Source organism: Varanus komodoensis, unplaced genomic scaffold (assembly GCF_004798865.1).
Source record: "Varanus komodoensis strain SLA01 unplaced genomic scaffold, ASM479886v1 scaffold25, whole genome shotgun sequence".
Taxonomy (NCBI): domain Eukaryota; kingdom Metazoa; phylum Chordata; class Lepidosauria; order Squamata; family Varanidae; genus Varanus; species Varanus komodoensis.
This window is the reverse complement of record NW_025335661.1, coordinates 2105420-2125667: the sequence shown is the minus strand read 5'-3', so window position 1 is coordinate 2125667 and position 20248 is coordinate 2105420. Positions and strand designations below refer to the sequence as shown.

The window sequence follows — 20248 nt, the reverse complement described above, 5'->3', positions numbered from 1 at the left end:
AACAATACTTACAGAATCGTAATATATGTGTCACAGAGGAGAACTGGCCTTTTTTCTGTGGCTAGTCTTGATTCCTGGTTACTTTACCATTCCCCCCCTCCCCCAACCTCCATGTTCTTTTTTTCATACTCCAAGTTCAGGATAGAGTGACATCTGAAGTCCCCATCTTTAGTAGTGAAAAAGGACTACAAAACTGGTTGGTGTTTCTAAAAAGCCACTTAGTTCAAGGAATGGCAGGAATATGGGAATATCAATAAATGAGATCAGTGACGAGGGAAATTCTTGTGACAAGAAAAATGTTGGGAGAAGCACAGAATTACTGCTACTGGTGATAAGAGAACAGGCTTCCTGTTTTAGTTTCGCTTAAGACATAAGGAAGCCACAAGTCACCATTTTCCAAACTACCAGTTAGAACAGGCTGACTCCCTCCCTCCTCCCCTCCCCTCCCTACACACAGCAGGTATGTAACACATAAGATGGAAGTAATACTATAACACAATATGACAGTATGTGCTTATTTAGTGGGTAAGTTTGTTGCTTTTATCAGAAGGAATTATTTGTTTTTATCAGCTGGTCATTATTGGGCAGAGCAATTTATATTCATGTTTATTGTATTTTTGAATAGATAGCATACTTACTAGCTCAAAAAGAAAGAGAGCGAGAGAAAGCAGGTAGTTACAGGATGAAGTACTTCATGTGCAGAAAATGAAAAGAAAATGGACTTGTTTATGAACAGTATAGACCACTGAAGAACAGATTGTGCTCAGATAGTTTAAAAATATACAAAGAGGAATATCTACTATCGGCCAGGTGGGCACCTTGCAGAGTTATTGTGCCACATACAGCATCTCCTGGATCCTGGGAGCACTTAACCATCCCTAATGCCCAGTAGCAATATAATATTGTGATAGTATATGACCAATTTGTCCTCTATTTATGATGCTATACCAAAGGTATTTCAGCTGTATTTTATAATCTATTTTCTGTGTTTTATAACCTGCTTTTGGCATTCTATTTATGTCAAACAGCAACCTTCTCACTCAGTGCATTTGCTAGAGGACCATAGATGCAGTTTTACAAGCTTGTAGGAACAGATTTGCTATCCCTATGTTCATATATAATTTTCATAAGGCTATTTTTTAAAAAAGTGAGAACAGCAATCCAAATTCAAATAAAAACCTATTTTGATCCTTAACAAAATAATTTTCATCCATCTTATAAAATATCAAGGTGTTGTATGTATAAAATTTAGGAACACCTGGCAGTTTTGATAATCTCAGATGTACGCATACTCATTTTTGCAATGGTCATGAAATGTGAAAAATATACCCCTCTCCCCAATTCCCAATGGAGTTCGTTTCAACACTGCCCAGAGATGAAGACTAGAAACAAAAAATGGTACCTCTTTGGACTATACTGCTTGGAGCAATCATTTTATGGAAGTCAGATCGAATCATTTAGTAGAGCCTGAGTTCATGTAGCACTGAAAACAAAATGCTTGTTACCTCCCAAAAAGTAATGCATTATTTTCAAATAATCATCACCAACAATAGCAGCAAGCATTTGCTCAGCAAGAAGCAGGCAGGAAGGAAACGAATCAGACAAAAAAAATCTGAGGCTCTCTTCATGCAGCTGCAACAAAAGTGATGTTGTTGATGGTGGAATTACTATAGGAGCTGCATCCAGAGCAAAAAGAAAGCGTGTGTGTGACCATTGTCGTCATTTCCCAATAAAAGAAACTATCATCTTTTCAGTTGAGTTCTATAAGAGAAAGGGTAAAGAATTAAAAGGAAGATGCTGTGGCAAAACAGTCTCCCCACAAAGATGAGCGCTGCTTAGCAGGCAAAAAATTAAATAGGAAATGGGGTATTAGCACAAGAGGAACCATCATGAAATCATTTATGTTGTGTTTGGCTATTAAACTAAACCCTGATGCAAACTTGAGTAGAAAAGAATTTTCTGTGGAAGGAAAGAATGGTTGGTTATTTGTTTCTTCTTATAAATACTTATATCAATTCTTATTTAAGTCGCAGTCTTCATGGGCTCCATGGGGCATACCCAGTTCACAGTGCAAGGCAGAGGAAAGTGGAAATTATTGTGCAGGTTCTTTGTGATCTATTTGGCTAAGTCTTCTGACACTATTTCTCTCTGAAATCCACTGCTCACTGTGCTGGCAGCAGCGGTGGTTGGTTGCAAGGACACATCAAGCACAGACTGCACTTGCAAAACCTATATTCAGAGTGGAGCTGGAGTGGGCCTCTCACAGAGAGTGACCCTGCCCTGGGGACCATTGCATTCTTATAGGACAAAACTACAGACATCAGCTGAAACTTGTGGTCACCAGCTCAAAATATATAGACACTTCTGTTACGAAGCAGATGTCTATGTCAACAGAAAGGTCATAAGCCCTACAGATATGATTATTTCTTGACCATGCATGTGAGGATATTGTACCAAGTGCCCTGCTTGCAATTGGTTGAAAGTTAGAAGCAGAAGGTCTCGTGCTCTTACCTTTCCCAATTTATGAGTATGTGACTCTCTCACTTTGAGAAAATAGATGTCTTGGGTTCTTGTGCTGTTTAGCCATTGGAATGAGACACAGAAGGCCTCATCCACCACATCACATCTTAAAAACTTCACAAGTCCAGATAAAGCCCACCTCATCCACCACATCACATCTTAAAAACTTCACAAGTCCAGATAAAGCCCACCTTGCCATATTGAAATAACATTTGGATGTTAGCCAAAACATGCTCCAGGTAGCAAAGTAGTGTAAGGGCTTTCATTCATAGAGTCTCCAAAAATTGGAGATGACTTAACAGCACAGGACAACAACAGTTGAGCTGGGTAGCCTCTGTCTTTAGCTTGTTGGTGGATTTTGCCTCAGAATATCCAGGTAAGGACTAGTCATCCTAAAAATAAAACTTAAGACTCACTCAAGGCTGTCTTAAGGAATTGGTAAATATTTTAAGAGACTTTGCTTTGTAACAAACCAGAGAAGGTGTCAACACACTTTCATTTGCTCCTGTTATTAATCAAGTGTGTGTAACATGTTTCCAGTGTGCTAATGTTTTAGATTAGAACAAAATTAATGGGATTTGTATGTCCATAGAGCTTGCAGCATCAAAAACAAAGTGATCTCTTTTCCAGTGGCAAGTGCAAAACTTGTCTATTATCACTGGTGAATATATGACCATTTGGAGGCACTTAAGAAACTGAACTGGCAAATCCTTACACAATTATTTACATTTCAAAGTCCAACAAAGAGCCATAGACTCTGTTCTGGATTGACACACATTAACCCATGGTTTGAAGACACTATAGTTCAAGTTTGAAAATGGTAAAAGGACACATTTCCTTTAGCATAAAGCCCCAGTATTTCCATATGGAAATGATTGTCACTTCATCTTGGTCTGTGAATACAATTCAGTCCTGTCGTACATGCCAGAAGTAGAGTCCAGTGCATCCAGTAGAGTTTACTCCCACAGAACTCTTTATTGTAGGATTATGCCCAGAGTTTTCTATATGAAAGCCTGTCCCTGAAGACGTCATTGATGAGTAATCATAGGAAAAGGACACCTTTATGTGTGTTTAAACAAGGGACACAGAACATTTTGTACAAATCTGCCTTATACCTATTTAAAATGTTATGAGCTTCAACCAGTATGTAGATTATTAACTTGTATTTAAGGGCCTCTTGTACAACTGAGACAGTACGGAGGTAATTCCAGAACGAGAGTGAGAGAAAAGAGCGTTTTGCTCACAAGCTTCCTCCTCACTTGGTCATTTTCTTCTGTCCTCTCATAATGTGCTCTGACTTATTTACATCGGCCGTATTCATGCATTACTCATGTACAGGTAATCACAGGATGGAGAGGGATGGCCTTGCTGCCTTTACACAGGGTAGCCGCATGTCCTAGTTTCCAGTGGATAATCCTCCATTGGAAGGACTGCCAGAAGATCACCCTTTGTTTCAAAGTGTCCTCAGTTTGAATGGCTGTTATATTTAAAGATCAATAACGGTGAGAACATAAGAATGCTTTCGTTGTTGGGCAGTATAGAAGATAAGTACATAGGAAAAGCCATGCTGGATCAGGCCAGAGATCCCTCTGGTCCAGCACTGGTCCTGCAGGATCAGTCAAGCAGGATGGGTGCAAGACCTCCACCTGCCCAGGCTCTTCAGCGACTGGTGTATGCAGGCATGCCACCTCTGATAGAGGATGAAGCACGTAGCCAGCAAGGCTAGTAGTCACTGACAGCCTCCTCCTCCATGAATCTGTCCAATCCTCTGTTCCTGCTGCAGCAAATTCCAGTACATTTTGTGAAGAAGTACTTCTCTCTGTCTGACCTGAACCTCCTACCCTGACCCTGCATTCAGGTGTTATGGGAGAAGGGAAAATGTTTCCCTCTCCACTTTCTCCACACCATGCATTATTTTAAACACCTCTATCATGTCTCCACTTATTTGCCTCTTTTCTCAACGGTCAACGGTCCCAGTTGTAGCTGCTTCTCACAGGGGAGTTGCTACAGCCCCAGTCGTTTTCATTGCCCTTCTCTGTACTTTTTCCAACTCAAGAACATCCTTTTTCAGGTAAGGTGACCAGAACGGAACACAGTATTCTAAGTGCAGTCGTACCCAGGATGTATATAAAGGGAGTGCCATCTTGGCAGTTCTATTTTCTGTTCCACTCCTAATTATGCCTAGCATGGAGTTTGCCTTTTTCACAGCAGCTGAACACTGTGCTGACATTTTCATCAAGCTGTCCAGCCTACCCCAAGATCCCTTTCTTGCTTATGAAAACCAGAGGCAGGTGAACAGCAGTTTGGTCCTGCTGCAATACATAAGTGACCTACATGCAAAAGGACTTCCTGTTTCATGCAAACCATTCCATGCCCTTCCGATCAGCTACAAAGTTTTCTTTGCAATTTCTCTTTTGAAAGACATGCAAACCACACACTACCAGTTTAGACGCAACAGAAAACTATGGGTTCTACTGAAGATGAAATATCTGAAGCGGCATATATGAGAAGACACAAGAGAGAGAGAGAATGCAGGCACAGGACACATTTCTGTAGCAACGAACTTTGATTGGATGTTACATCCAAACTGAGCTACTGGCTGCATTCAGATGTGATGGTAAAGAAGTTCATCACCACCATCACCCCCAATGCACCTGCAGGGAAGAGACTGGAAGTTCTCACTTCTATTTTCAAATAAGTGCAATTTTGGGCCAGTCGCTGATTTACAGCCTAACCTACCTCACAGGGCTGTTGTGAGTAAAAGTAGAGGATAATTATGTATACTGCCTAGAATTCCTTACAGCAAAAAAGGCAGGCTATAAATACATTAAAATAAATGTCTGCTGAACTCAGACAAACTGTGTTTTTTCTAGTTAGCATGACAGCTTCCAACTACATTGAACAACCCTCACCCTGCCTGCCCAAACCTTGAGAAAGATGCTTATGGTTTATTAACATGAAGTAACAGTGTTACATGAACATTTCTCTTCTACATTTTTCTTTTGGTACAGTTTCATTAAGTAAATTAGAAGCTTTCAATTCTATTTTCAGCAAACTGTAGTTAGTCATTTCACCATATGTTGTCACCTTAAATAAACCCCTTTGAAGTTCATAGTTGCTTTGTTCGACTCTCTTAATCTCATGTCATAGTTTAAGTTTTTTATCTCTTTCCTCTCCTAGTATGGATGAATTACACTTATCCTGGTTGAGTTCATCCTTTCTGTACCTAGTTAATAGCATTTCTAATTTCTTGTACAATTGTATTAATTGCAATCTACAAACATGCCTCCCCAAAGATAACTCCAAAATCACATTTGCCTTCTTGCAGTTGCCCTTTTTGGTGGATCATAGCCAGCTGGTGAACAACCCAAATCTTAGATTTCTTATTTTGTCTTTCTTTCTTAGCAGGTCTTCAGCAAATAGACCTGCAAGTGTATAAATCATACAGAGGTCAATAAATGAATGACACTTTCCTTACTGAATCCTACCCAGTTGATTACTGTTAGTTCAGTGTGTTAGGCAATGGCATCTGTGCATCAAAATGAACCTCAATCAAGGGTTAAGTATGAGAGTGGATTGTCATTGAACTATGGGACTGTTGCTGGAACATGGATAGTGTGCACCCAGCCACAATAAAAATCCATAATTTGTTAACTGTGAACAACTCATGGAGCAAAGCCTTGGTTTGTTGCTGGTTTCTTAACCATGGGCTGTTTGTGACTAACAATAACAACCCACATTCAACCCAAACCGAAACCCAAACCTTGAGTGTAGGTTCTTATGTAGTGTGAACCCAGCCTCTGTGCTCCTTAACTGGATATTGATACATCTTAAATTATTTGCATACATTATATTTTACTCCAGGGCTTAACTTTGGTACAAAGATTTTATATGACAAACCGCAGCACTGAACCTTTGAAAGTCAATTAGAGATGCATTCCTACTTTCCACATATAACTACAGGCATACTCTTACAAGTCCAAGTCTTTATTCTCTTAACCTGCATTTATTCACCTACCACACTAGCAAGTAGTGGGTTGTAATAAAAGCACCTATTAACCTGTGGAATTTCTTAAACAAACACCTTATGACAATAAATAAAAATTCTGCCTTTGATCTGGATGCAGAATAGCCTTTTTAATGTGTGACTTTCCTCATTATTGCTCCAGAGCTGGATCTGTGCTAAGGATTTCCTGCACTGTATTGTCTGAGTAACTCCCACAGTTCATTCCCTGTGTCTGTAATGCAGTGCCTCCTCTATTATTCCAGAGTTTTCACAACCAGGTTTATTCCAACTTTCCTTCTTCTTGTGATTAAGTTCTGGTTCATGTGAGTGTGTGCACTCACTGGTGCTGCCCTTGCCTTTCCTGCGGGGTGAAGCTGAAAGGGGCAGTCTCAGCCAGGTTGAGGTTTTGCAAGACAGGGCAGGGACTCTTGCTTTCCTGCCCAGTCTTTCCTCTCAGCCTCGCAAATACCTTTACCTCAGGAAAAAAAAGTTGGCGGTGCCTTTCCTTGCCTTCTTTCTCATAGCAACAACTAGCTGAAGCACATGTCTATTCAGAAGTAAATCGTATTTGCTTCAGTAGCCTTACACACAGCTTAATCCCATTGACTTAAATGGAGCTGACTCTGAAAGTCTGTCCTGAGAGGACCAATGCTTGGTTTTGGGTAGAGGGAACTTGGGTGCTGGTCTCAGGAGCAAGCAGCAGCACCCTCTCTCCTTCTGCATGAATGGGGTGGGGGTGGCGGCTGTTGTCATGGTTTTTTCCCCCATTTTGCTCCTTCCAGCATGAATGTAGCTAGTGGAGTTAAAAGCAGCCCAATAGAAAAACAAAGAACCCTTAAAGAGCCATTTCCCTGCCAGGTTTAGATGACATGAGAGACCCCAGTCCAAGGCTACATATGGAACATGGCCCCGAAGGCACCGGAGTGTGTCGTCTAAACCTGCTTCTTGGAGCAGTTGTCATCTCTCTCAGAAGAAAAGAAGTGGCAACCTTATCACACTCTCGTACTCAGTGTCAACTCATATAGTGACTGCCACCTTCTGGTTCATACCATCACTATGACTGATTAGAATCACGTGTGTGTGTGTGTGTGCACACACCCATAAGCATCCATAAAAAGGATAGGGGTGGTGCAGAGATCATATTTTTCCTCCTCTTTAAACACCCTTCTTTGATTACAATTAAAATGTTACTAAAGGAGTCCTGATCCACATAATGCTGAACATGTATTCTGAGTATAGATTCACTAAGACCCACAATTTCAACAGTCAATCTTTAGCATACCCTGAAAAACTGATGAAAATCTACGTATCTGCAACTCAGTAGCTCATATCTAAATTAAACTATGCTTTAGTCCTTCTGAAATCAACAGGCCACTTGAAGACATGACATGGGACCAGGATACCTGAAGGAACATCTCTTTCCTTATATGCCCTCGCACCCCTTAAGATCTATGGGAGAAGCCCTAATCCAGGAACCCTCTCGAGGAGAGGTAAAAAGGTCATCAACTCAGAGTAGGGCCTTCTCTGCTGTGGCGCCCAGGCTCTGGAATGTATTCCCCAGAAAGGTACGCCTGGCACCAACCTTATACTCTTTTTGGTGCCAGGCCAAAACCTTTTTATTTAAACAGTATTTTAAACTCTAACAGTTTTTTAGTTTAGTCACTCTGTTTGGTTTATTGTTTTGTTCTGTTTTATTATTGAAATTGTTGTTTTAATTGTCCTTTTAAAAATTGTAAGCTGACCTGAGATCTTGTATAATAGGACAGCATACACAAGCTTTTAATAAATAAATAAATAAATAAATAAATAAATAAGCAAGCTTTCAATGGGACTAAAGTATGACTAACCTAGTTTGGATTTAACCCATGAAGGTAAGCAATTTTTTAAATTAGATTTTTAAGAAACTGCAACCCTTTTTAAAAAATCGTTAAGTACTGATAATTATGCAACCATGTTAAAGCTACACTTATCTCTTCAAAGTGTAACAATTATCACACACAACTGGGAAGTTCTAATCAAATCTCACCTACATTTTAGCATTATATGCAAGAATCGTAAGATAAACTGAAAAAAAAACTGCTTTGGAGTTCCTAGTTACATCTGAACTCAGAGAACTCTCTTAGCTGAAACTTTAAATTATGGATAATGAGCAAGCCAGGGCAGGAAACCCCACATTGATCCTGACAGGTCTGAAGTAACACTTTTTTTTCTTCCCCTCAGTTTGGATGCACCGGGGAGCCATGTTTTGTTTAAAGCAGAAGCAAAAGCTAAAGCATCCAATCTTTGCACAGCCAGACCAGGAGAATAGGGTTGGGATGAGGAGTGGGGACATACCAGCGGGAAGCTTGTGCATGAACTCACGTAGGCTGATGCACATAACAATTGCCTGGCATAAGGTCAAATGGATCAAACACTACTTTTTATATAAATAAGGAAATAGATTGAAAACTGTACTTTCAAGAGCATACATACGTATATCCTAAATTGCTCTTATTATGAGCTCTTGTTATGGGTTTCAGTCTGGAGTGTTAGGAATCAAAAGTATCGCTTTCCTCTTTCTTAGGGTGCAGTCCTATGCATGCTGGAGGGCTGTCTATGACATGTAACCTACAGTAGGTGATGTGAGGGGTGTCCGGAAATGGTATTTGTGGATTTCTTCATGGGTCCACCTATCTTTTCTCACAGACTTTGAGCAATAGATTCATACCTTATGGACAAAAATGCATTTCAGGGATGATTTCTATACTCAGCATTGCTTCCTACCAATGAAGGAGCAACAACCTGAGAGCAGTTGTTAATAGTAGTTTAATACTTGACACCACTGTTCTAATTTGACAGAAAGGGTTCTTGCTTGCTGTCTGGCAGCATGTTTCAAGTGCTTCCATACCGTGCTGCCAAATATAACCCATTGCGTCAGAGATGTAATATTTTCCCTTTGATACTGAGACCAAGGGGGTTTGCTGCACCAAGACCTAGACTGACAAGTAAGCTGAGTACACGCAAAATATAAAGGCATACAAATGTCAAAAGGTGGACAAGTACTTGGATGATACCAGTTCTCTGCGCAGAATGAGGAGTATGCTTCTCTCTCCATATCCTATATTATGCAGTCCTTAGCCAGTATATCTAATACAGCATTCTCCAACCTATGTTGTCAAGGTTCCAGATGTTTTGAATTAAAACTCCCAGAATTCCTGAGTATTTGCTATGCTGGCTGAAGCTGAAGGGAACTGAAGTCCAAGGCATCTGGAAAACACCAGGTTGGGATAGATTGATCTACTAGAATCTGGAAATAGAACTGAAAGCCTTTCTTATTCAATTTGAAAATAATTGAATGTGAACACAAATCAGAATAACAGCAGCTTAGTTTTGATCTTGTTCAGGGGCGGACCATTTCTGGCCCTCCTGATGTTGTTGAATTGTAACTCCTATTAGTCCTAATGAACATAGCTAATAGTGAAGGATGGTGAGAGATAGTATGAGCTACAATATATGAATATGTTGAAGGCTACAACCTGCCCACCTTAGTCTATTTTTGTCTTATATATTCACGTGAATTTGTTTTAGACAAGTTAACAAGATGGTTAAACAAGCATTATGGATTCATTTATCAGTTTTATCAGATATTAATTGTAGGATTAGCCAAGTCCCCAAGGGTGGTGGACAAACAAAATACCAAATGAGAATGAGAAATATTACATTTCATAGTATTAGATAGAGTCTAGAAGGCTATTTAATTCAATCCACCCTGAAGGCAAAAGTTCTCTATATACTCACCAGTGTGGATCAGCCTGGCAATCCAATTGCCACGTAATGGCTAACTATGGGATGTTAATCATGAATGTGTGGCAACAAATGAATGTGCTGTCTCCCATACACTCAGTCCTCCTTTTTTTCTAACAACTCAGGAATGCCCTGTTCCTGAGTTGTTATCATTAGAATCAAAGCAAGATATACTGGGTTATATAGAGGTTAAACAACTCAGAGTTAATGAACAAACTATGGTTAATTCTAGGTTATTTAAAATCTAAACAACCCTAAAGTTTCTGGATTTGGATATACTAACAACCTAAGAACAGGGCATTCCTGGGTTGTTTATACGTAAAACCAAAATGGATAAACACACGGGAAACAGCACCGTTGCTTGCACATGCATGTTCACAAACAACCCAGAGTTTGCTAACCATGGGCTGCTGCATTGTATAAACGGTTCAATGTGTCTATGGAAAAATAGCCTAAGGTGATTCAAAAAATTAAAGCAAGTGACAAAGTGAGGAAAAAAAGAGAACCTCTTAAATCAGAGTATAACCAGAGGGGAGAAATGTTATCTTCCTTTCCCAGATACGTACGGGATATATACCTTGAGTGATGGCCATAAAGAAAGATATCATTAAAATTGAATTATATGCATGTTTACTCAGAAGTAAGCCCCAATTAGTTTATTGTGACACACTGCCACAAAACTGGGTGATGGACTGCAGCTTTGGTCTGGAATGCCTGTTTGATGGTGATGGTGTTGCATGTTGTTCCACTAACACAACTTCTTACAGTCATTGGCTTGGCACTGCTCAAGGAAGAAACTGAGTTCATTTTCATCTTTTTTATAAATAGAACACAAGTAAAATGATTGCAGATTAAGACTGAAACTGGAAAAAAGGCAGAAAAACAATCAGATCTAAGATACACAGGAGAATCTTCTGTCACTGATGCAGTTTAGTCATGTATTGTCTTGATTTTTTTCCTTCTCATGGCACATATTGCCAGTTATTGTGAGGTAGACTTGATATTAATCCCAATTTGTGGGACAAACTTCCTTTGAAACTCGTTAAGTTTGATATATGTAGGCAGACCCTCACAGCATTAATATAACATCACCAATTGTTGTGATGACATTTGACCTGCTCTGTCATGTCACACCCCAGGATCAATGTTGGTATAAACCTTACAGCTCTATGGCGAATTCCCCCCTTTTGCTCCTATATTGTTTTTTATTGATTCTTCACACATGTGCAGATTCACATGTGCAGATTCACAGATTCAAGGTAAATAAAATCCTCTCATATTCCTGCCATTGCAGACTCCTGCACAGGTTCATATGCATGCAGAAGCAAATTCTGACTAGGCTACACATTCCCACTTGTACCTCAGAACTGGACCTCAAGTTGACTTAGCTCATTACAGCATGGGTGTATAGCAGCAATATTTCCAAACATGGGAAAACAATTCAGGTGTTTTGTCTTTGCACAGCACTTGACTGCAGCTCATTTGTGTCCACACAGTTGGTCATTTTCCGGGCAATGCTTCATAGGAATCTATGTTCCTGTTACTTGCTTTGAGCTGCTTCTGTGTTTTTGTTCTCCACAGATGTCAAGAAGGTCTAGAAGTTAAAGGTATTCCCTTGGCTGCTGAATTTCCTGATGTTGTTATGCAGAGCTGCAAAGCTGTGCAGGAGTGGTTCAGATGGGGAACAGAAAGATCTCTAGTTAGACACACATATAGACACACAGTTCAGAAGTGGGAAGGAAAAACCTCCATCCATCCTACTTGTAGGTCACTAATTAGTAAACTCCACCAAGCTGGGACACATACACAAATATTTCAAGAGATGAGCCACAAACTCTACTGCATTATCTGTGTTGGAAACACAGGACATAGTCAAGTCCCAGTCCGTGGGGAAGTTGCAATAAACAGAAGTCACAAAACAATGTTTCTAAAATGCATTTTTTTGGAAACTACATCCAGCATTGAAACAGACTGGGGAAAGTGTGTGCAGCACCCTAATGTGAGAGGTGCAGTAGACTCACAATAAATTCCTGTGTAAATTAGTCCCCAGAACTGAGCCAGCATGCTGACCAGCAGAAGGAAAGGATGGCATCTTAACTGACAGTTCCACATGTGTCTTTGTTATAAGAGACTGGGGCTATTCTTTCCATTGCATTTCTGATATGACTGCAAACCACGGAGGACTTCACCCAAACAACTGGTAAGCACTTAGCTAGTTTGTTAGAGCACCGCACTACACCATTAGAATATATCAGGCATTTTCAAAGGAAATTTCTTGTCTATTTTTATTGAGAAACCAATTATTTAGGAAGTCGCTGCCTAAACAATGTTGACGGTGTGGTACTTTGGGGGTAGTAGAATTAGCAGTCAAAAGTTAATTTTAAAATAAGACAGAACAGAGAAGACACTTTGATAGGTAAATCAATATAACAAAATTCATTTTTTCTGGCTTCTCTTGGTTACTAAATTAGAAAACTTCCTGATGACACTTTTATTAGCAAACACACTGTTTCATTCACAGAATTTTACAGGAGGTTCAGCAACAGTTCAGAACTGCCTTGTGCTTCTTCTATTTTTGGAAAATCCATCAAGGTGACAGGTGGAGAGAGAATATGACAAAATGATGCCTTTTGACTATTAGTGCAAGGAACCCTTCATCTGGAAGCACCATAGTCTGCCTATGTAGTTAACAGTTAACATAGTTAAGTGTGTTTATTCAAAACCATGTTTCATTGGGTTCTATGGAATTCTGAACTAGAAATTATGTATAGTTTAGAGGATAAGGATTCCAATTTAAAAGTGTGTGTCTGTATGTTACACTGAAGGATATTGCCAAGAGGAGGAGTCATATTATGTAAATATTGTGCCAAATTAGTTATTCGCTTTCCTTATTTTCCTTGTTAGACTTCAGCATTCATTGTGCAATCTGGTGACAGACCTTATTCTAACTGATTAGCAAATTTGGTATTGCCAAGGAAAAGGGGTATGGGGCTACTAAAAATGTTTACTTGTTCCTGGAGCATTGAGCATTGACATCACTTTCCTTGGACTTGTGGATTTCTCTTTGTTATTACACTCCTCGCATCCTAAGTACAGCTGTACCAGAACCGTGCTTATGTCACACTATAAATGGGATGATGAGGGCAATACACTGAACACTGTGCTTGTTTACTCACAAGAAAGTCCCATTTGTTCATGGGTATTTACTTTCCAAATAAGTTTGGGATTAGATTGCAGACCTACTCTAAGGTGCTATAGAGTATGTCTATAGTGGGACTTATCTCCAGGGTAAGCATGCATGTAATTGTGGTCAAATTCATCAGCTTACTCATCCTTCAGCTGCTTTTTAATATTCTGTTATCCATCACAACAGCATGGTATACCCTCCATTTTGATCATTTTTTTTACAAAAAAGGTATAGGGAATATGGTCAAAAACAAGCTATTGGAGTGCCATTCAGTAACATTAAAATGCCATTTTATACTGATGTTGTGTTGAGGTGTTCTGCACAACGCCTAAATTTAAAGCCAACCATTTGAGATGCAAGATGTTATTGAACTGTATCACATTTTGCAATAAAAGTGTACACTAAAAGCTGCACCTAAATTGTATAGAGGGTTCAGTCTCCCTGTATAGCTGGCAGAGTCACAAATGTCTGTTCTGTGTGTTGGAACCAAAATGAATCCGCCTGGGACAACTAGCACTGTGGACAGTGAAGCCGAACAAGTGTGTGATGCCCAAATACGTACCTCCCTCTCTGCCAAACATTCTCAGCCATGCATACTGTGGAGATAATGTTTCTGGAATCTAGAGGTCATTTCAGTGTTCCATCCTGTTCAGAACAATTGGCTTATCAGGGATCAAGCAGAGCTAACATGGATAGCAAAAAGCCTATTTTGGTCATAGAATGGCCATGAACATGTGGTTACTCCAAGTGCAGTCTTCAGAAACACTGCAAGTGCTTCAGGTGAGACCTGTATTACACAACTGTCCTGCCTAATTCATGGAATTTTACAGAGTTCCAGGCATCATTGCTTTTCATTTGCTACCCTCCTGTGTTTTCCCACTGCTTTTCCCACATTTTCCCCACAAGGATTAAAAAAAAGTCCATGAAAGAGGGAAAGATAGAATAGCAAGCTGCACTTATTTTTTACTGATAGTGCTGGGGGCCCTCTGTTGGGAAGCTCTCCGTGCATCTCAGTCCACACTGCAAACATGCACACACTGATGTGGAAATAAACACTATTGAACATGGTGAGGCGAAATTCAGATTTGGTCCAAGTCAAAATGGGAAGCCTCCAAATTGGGCTATTTTCCAAATCACTGAACCAGTGTCTGAACCAAATCTTGTACTTGATGCACATAGCATAGCTGTAAACTATAAATGCACATAGTTCTTCTTGGAAATAAAAATCTAGAACAACAACTATGCAGTTGCATTTCATTCTCAGGGTCAGGTTTCTATAGTCCACGTTTCTGTACTCTGAACTGACTGTGACAAACATGAAACTGCTAAATATGCAGGAAATAAATAACCTTGCAAGGCAGATCCTACCAGGCAATGGTTCTGCCCAACCTCTGAAGAAACATCTGTTTGCAGAGCATATGTCCCCTGGGGCTGTGCCCCATGCTGATTCTGAGTTTTCTGCAGTACTTTTTTTCCTTATGCAGAACATTCTTATTCTAGATTCAACATGAAACAAGCATCGAGCCTCTTTTTGTGTTCACTGGTGCTGCTGCTGAAACTCTGCTGCCACCTGGAAGCAACTCCTGAGGAAGATGACCAACAAACACTTAAAGACCAGTGTGAAAACTGGATGAGAGGGCCACCTGGTTACCCAGGCCACAATGGAGTTCCAGGGAGAGATGGGAGAGATGGGAATGATGGCCAGAAAGGAGAAAAGGGAGAACAAGGTGAGAGGCATCAGTACTTGGTTCTGTTCAGGTAGCTATACCTGTCAGAACAGTAAGATGACATGGGTTTAAGTCTATCCTACATAACTGGTAAGATCGAGATGAAAATTTGCATCGAAAGTCCTCCAAGCAGTATCCTGGAAGAGTTCTGAGGCCAGTGCTCTTCAACATTTTCATTAATGATTTGAACAAAGAGGTTCCAGAGATGCCTATCAGAATTGCAAGTGACACAAAATTGGGTGGGATAGCTAATCCCCTGGAAGACAGAAACAAAATTCAAAGTGATCTTAATAGGCCAGAGAGTAAGCTGAAAGCAACAGAATGCCAAGTTCTACACTTAGGAAAAGGGGCCAAATGCACAGATGGGAGATACTTGGCTCAACAGCACTACAAGTAAGAAGCATCTTGGAACTGTTGTAGATAACAGGTTGAATATGCATCAACAAGGTGATGTGGCAGCAAAAAAAAGGGGGGGGAGGGAATGCTATTTTGGGCTACATTAAGAGAAGTATTGCTTCCTGATCACATGAGATACTGTTTCTTCTCTATTTGGCATTAATTAGGCCCCATCTTGAGCACTGTGTTCAGTTCTGGGCACCACATTTCAAAAAAGATGCAGACAGACTGGAAACAAGCATTCAACAAGCATGATCAGGGGACTGGAAACAAAGCCCTGTGAAGAGAGATTGAAAGAACTGGACATGGTTATCCTTGTGAAGAGAAGGCTGAGGAAAGATACAATAGCACGTTTTAAATATTCCATTCTCCAGTTGCCAGGGCGGAGCATGGCAGAATCACTCCAGTGTCCACCCAAGCACCTTTCTTGCAAATGGCAGTGATAAAGAGTAGGGCAGGAGAATGCTTCAAATGGCTTTTATCTGGAGTTACCCTGATCAGCACAGTGACAAGAAGAGGGAGATATTGCATTGTGGGGATAGCTAGCCAGGTAAGGGGCACATGGTCCAGCTATGCTGCGTCCTACTCCTCCTTGCATCCACAGGCCTGATGGATTAGTTGCCCTAATAGCCTGCTCTCAGATCTCTAGATAATGTTTTCGAATGCCACATCAGTTGAGATGACCTTCCTTGATTTAATAGTGGCTGTTTTAGCTGATCTGGCATGTACCACTGAAACCTAAGTGGACAAACAGAGAGGAATTGGTCTCTCCCAGTTGTGCTCACTGGGGTACTCAATCCAGCATCAAGGAAAACTCAAGAACTGGAGAGAGACCGTTGCCATGGTCTATAAGAATGATCTCTCCACAGGCTTCCTAATTATCTGACTTCCAGTCTGAAGTGTTTGCATCCAGTGCTGAGCTAGTGGGACAGATGTGGCTGGTGTACCACCCACCCCGCTCCCTTTCTAAGCTGGCAGAGGTGGTCTCAACTGCAGTACTGAGGTCCTCCAGAATGTTAGTCCTGGGGAGACATTAGCATCCATGCTGACAGAACCTTATCTGGGTAGGCGCAGGATTTCATAGACAACCATGGAGCTGTTCCATCATGTTATTGGCCTGACATATGTAGCAGAGCAGGCTCCATTTGTTGTTGTTTTTCCAGATGGACCTGTGGATCATGATATGAAGATGAGGGATTCTGAATCACTGCCTTTCTTATGATCAGAAAATGGCTAATAGATACCATTGCCTTCCAGAGGGCCCTGGGGATCTTCTGGGTGACCTGGCTGAAATCTGGAAGGCAGAGATGACCCAGGTGTTTGACATGATTGATCCTTAGTGTCCTCCTGTAATAGAGCTCACATGGCACCTCAAAGGAAGGCTCATTTGCTGGTAACAAGGATGAGCATTTTTTCTGTGCTAGCCCCCAGATTATGGAATGATCACCTGACTAAGGATGTCCTGGCACAAACTTTGCTTTTTTCCTTTTTGTATCAGCTTAAGGCTGCCATCTTCTGAGGCATTTACCGACTCCATATGGCATGTCAGTATTGCCAGCTTTTTAAAAAACAGACTTGGTATTAGCTTGCTATTAAATTGTGGCTTTGGTTTTTTAAAATGCAATTAAATGATGTTTTTTAGTGTTGCTTTATTTTATATTGTATTTTCTTGTTTGTTGGTAAGCTATTGTTTACCATCCAAAGAGCTTCAGATACTAAGCAGGACAGAAACAAAATAAATGAAGTAAGAGTGGTATAGAGCCTCATCAATCAACAAAGAACAATTCCCCACCAATTTAACAGTAGTTTGAAGCTTCCCTCCCACTCTAGCTCTTTCCAAGAGTCCAGAAGCAAGCACATGATCCAGTCACACCCAACACTGGATTGCTGAGATCATTAGCTAGACCATGTAACCAATAGGGTTTATGCAGGACACCGTGCATAGGACTCTTTCTCACTATCAACACAGGGGTGTAGCGAGTTGGGGCGTCAGCATTAGATTCTGTGCTAATAAGGTATTTGATGTGTGAAGGATTCATCTGCATACCTCTACAGAGTTGTCTAAAATATTGTAGTAGTGATCGCATACCAAAGAGAAATGAAGAGGAAGCCATATAATAAATGCTTTTTAGCAGCAGCATCACACTGGCTTTCAGTGGAAGATTACTAAGGTTTCAAACCTTCTGGGTATGTGCTTACCCAGGAATAAGGCTCACAGAATCCAGAGGGACTTACATACAGTAAATATGCTTAGGATCAGTGTTTACCTGTCACTGGTGACATTCACATTAGTCCATAACATAAAATAGAACTATTTTTTAAATTCACTTTAGTCCCAGAAATTAGACATGACTACTTTTTCTTAGTGTGCTTCATGAACCACCCATACAGCTTCAGCTCCTTGGGCAGTATGGAAAATAAATAAATAAGCCTAACCAATCTATTCATGGAAGGCCAAGAAGAGGTAGATGGAAACTCACAGGTCATTGAAGCTGCCATTCAAATCACTTGTTCCAGAGGAGCTCCAGATATGATAAGAGTGAAAGCAGTGAGACTTGGGCAGACTGAAATGCCCACCCCAATGGGTTACTAATTAAGCCCCTTGTGAAAGGAAGCCAGATAGATATTTTCTTTCCAACTGAGATTCTTTGTATGAAAAATGATGTTACACTCTTACAAAAGTCTATTTACTTCTTAGGTACACCTGGTCTCAAAGGGGACACTGGAGGTTTAGGAGCTGCTGGTGCTGACGGCCCTCAAGGAGCACCAGGGTTGAATGGAATCCCAGGGCTGAAAGGGGAAAAGGGTGAAGGTGGCAGCATTTACCGATCTGCGTTTAGTGTTGGTCTAACAACCAGAGTTCCTTTTCCCAATGTTCCTATCAAATTTACAAAGATCTTCTACAATGAGCAAAATCACTATGATGTAACAACAGGGAAGTTTCGATGCAGCATTCCTGGTGTGTACTATTTTTCATACCATCTCACTGTGTATGTCTCAGATGTGAAAGTCAGCTTGTACAAGAAGGACAAGGCAGTCATCATTACCTATGACCAATATCAGACAAATGATGTGGATCAGGCATCTGGTTCTGTTTTGCTCCATTTGGAAATTGGAGATGAAGTTTGGCTTCAAGTATATGGAGAAGGGGAAAACAATGGTATCTATGCTGACAATGTGAATGATTCTACTTTCATGGGATTCTTGCTCTATGTGGACTTGGATTATGCACACTAGAATATGAAGACAAAGGAAAAGAGATAGCCAAGAAACATGGTTATTCCTAGTAGACCACACTTGCATTGTCAACACAGGAAAACACAATGAATTGAATATAGATAGTATGATGAATTGAATGTAGATAGAGTCAGAATTGGTTCACCCATGGATCTTTATTGTTTGCAGGATGACTTGTTCATGTGTCTGAGTCCTCACAGGTATAATCCCACTGAAACAACTCTCATGTCATCTCTCAGCCTCAATACTTTCAGTAGATCCATTTCTCAGCTCCAGCTGACCATCAAGAGGGTAGTATTAATGAAATACATATACATATTGGCCCCATTCAGCATTCATCCAAGATAATTATCTTAACTTCTGTTTTTCATAGTGGTTGTTATTTATTATAGCTATGCTGACAAAAATAACAAGTAAGACCTATGTGTAGCACAGATTTAGTTATGAGGTACAATAATCTATTATATATTAGTAAAGTATGCTAGCAGTGGCTGGAAAGTATCACACTTTCCTGTTTCTTCAGTGAGTTGTTTGGTTTCTATCCAAGTATAAGCAAGGGATATATTTCACTAAAGAGCAAGGTTTGCAACAGAACTATCTGCACACCAAATATTTAAATGCATTATGAATAAAAACTTTCATTCATTCATAGTTCTATCTCTGTATTTATTTTGTGCTTAAATTTGTTTGATCCAAAAAACAAAAACAGTCCTACTAAAATCTGGATGAAATACTACAAGCTATTCAACATTCATAATGAAATATTTGCTATATGCTTGCTATTAATCATTTGAGTACCATATATCCTAACTACTGATGATTCTTCAAAATCTATATGCTGGTTTTTCACATCAGCTTACACGATATTCCCACACATCATATTGCCCCTTTCTGGTCTCCCCCCTCACCACCACCCAGCCCTTTTCTAAGTGACAGAAGTGACCATTGCAAAACTTTGCATACCTTTTAGAGAAGACTTATGTGCTTGTCCTCATCTTTTCTGCATTTTGCATACCTTACAGAGGCCTTTGGTCAGCCACTTGCCTGATAGTTTTCCTTTATGATAACAGGAAAAGCTTGTGAGAAATTTTGTTTTTTAGCCACAGACTCATCATATATTTGATTCCACTGGAAATTCCATTCCTGAGAGAGAATATCCTAAAGGCCATGAAACCTAAAACAGAGAAATGTCAGGGCTGAATTTAGTAAGACTCATCTTAATGTTAGATTTAAGAACATTGAACTCATCCAACTCTAGAAGCCATTTTCATATTGCTCTAAGAAGTGTTTCTTGATGTTCAGCCAGAATACAAGATACAAGAAACCCTGGCATGGGCGCACTTCTGCAGGAAAGATGGGTGTAATCTTGGCCATCTTCCCCCCCACAACCAG

The 20248-nt window shown here is 40.2% G+C and overlaps 1 protein-coding gene across 1 annotated transcript; it reads left to right on the top strand.

The window, feature by feature from the left end:
* The first annotated feature begins 12486 nt into the window (after positions 1 to 12486).
* Positions 12487 to 18937, top strand: ADIPOQ (adiponectin, C1Q and collagen domain containing). The gene is made up of 3 exons (XM_044432978.1): positions 12487 to 12509; positions 14997 to 15223; positions 18318 to 18937. The coding sequence occupies exons 2-3, from the start codon at positions 15004 to 15006 to the stop codon at positions 18854 to 18856; spliced, it is 759 nt and encodes a 252-aa protein (XP_044288913.1). The 5' UTR covers positions 12487 to 12509; positions 14997 to 15003; the 3' UTR covers positions 18857 to 18937.
* The last annotated feature ends 1311 nt before the right edge of the window (positions 18938 to 20248 follow it).

Excerpts from the sequence above, each read along its gene's own strand:
- ADIPOQ (XM_044432978.1), top strand. The coding sequence starts at position 15,004 with ATGAAACAAGCATCGAGCCTCTTTTTGTGTTCACTGGTGCTGCTGCTG. Across the intron at positions 15,224-18,317 it reads AGGAGAAAAGGGAGAACAAG|GTACACCTGGTCTCAAAGGG; the intron begins GTGAGAGGCATC and ends TTTACTTCTTAG.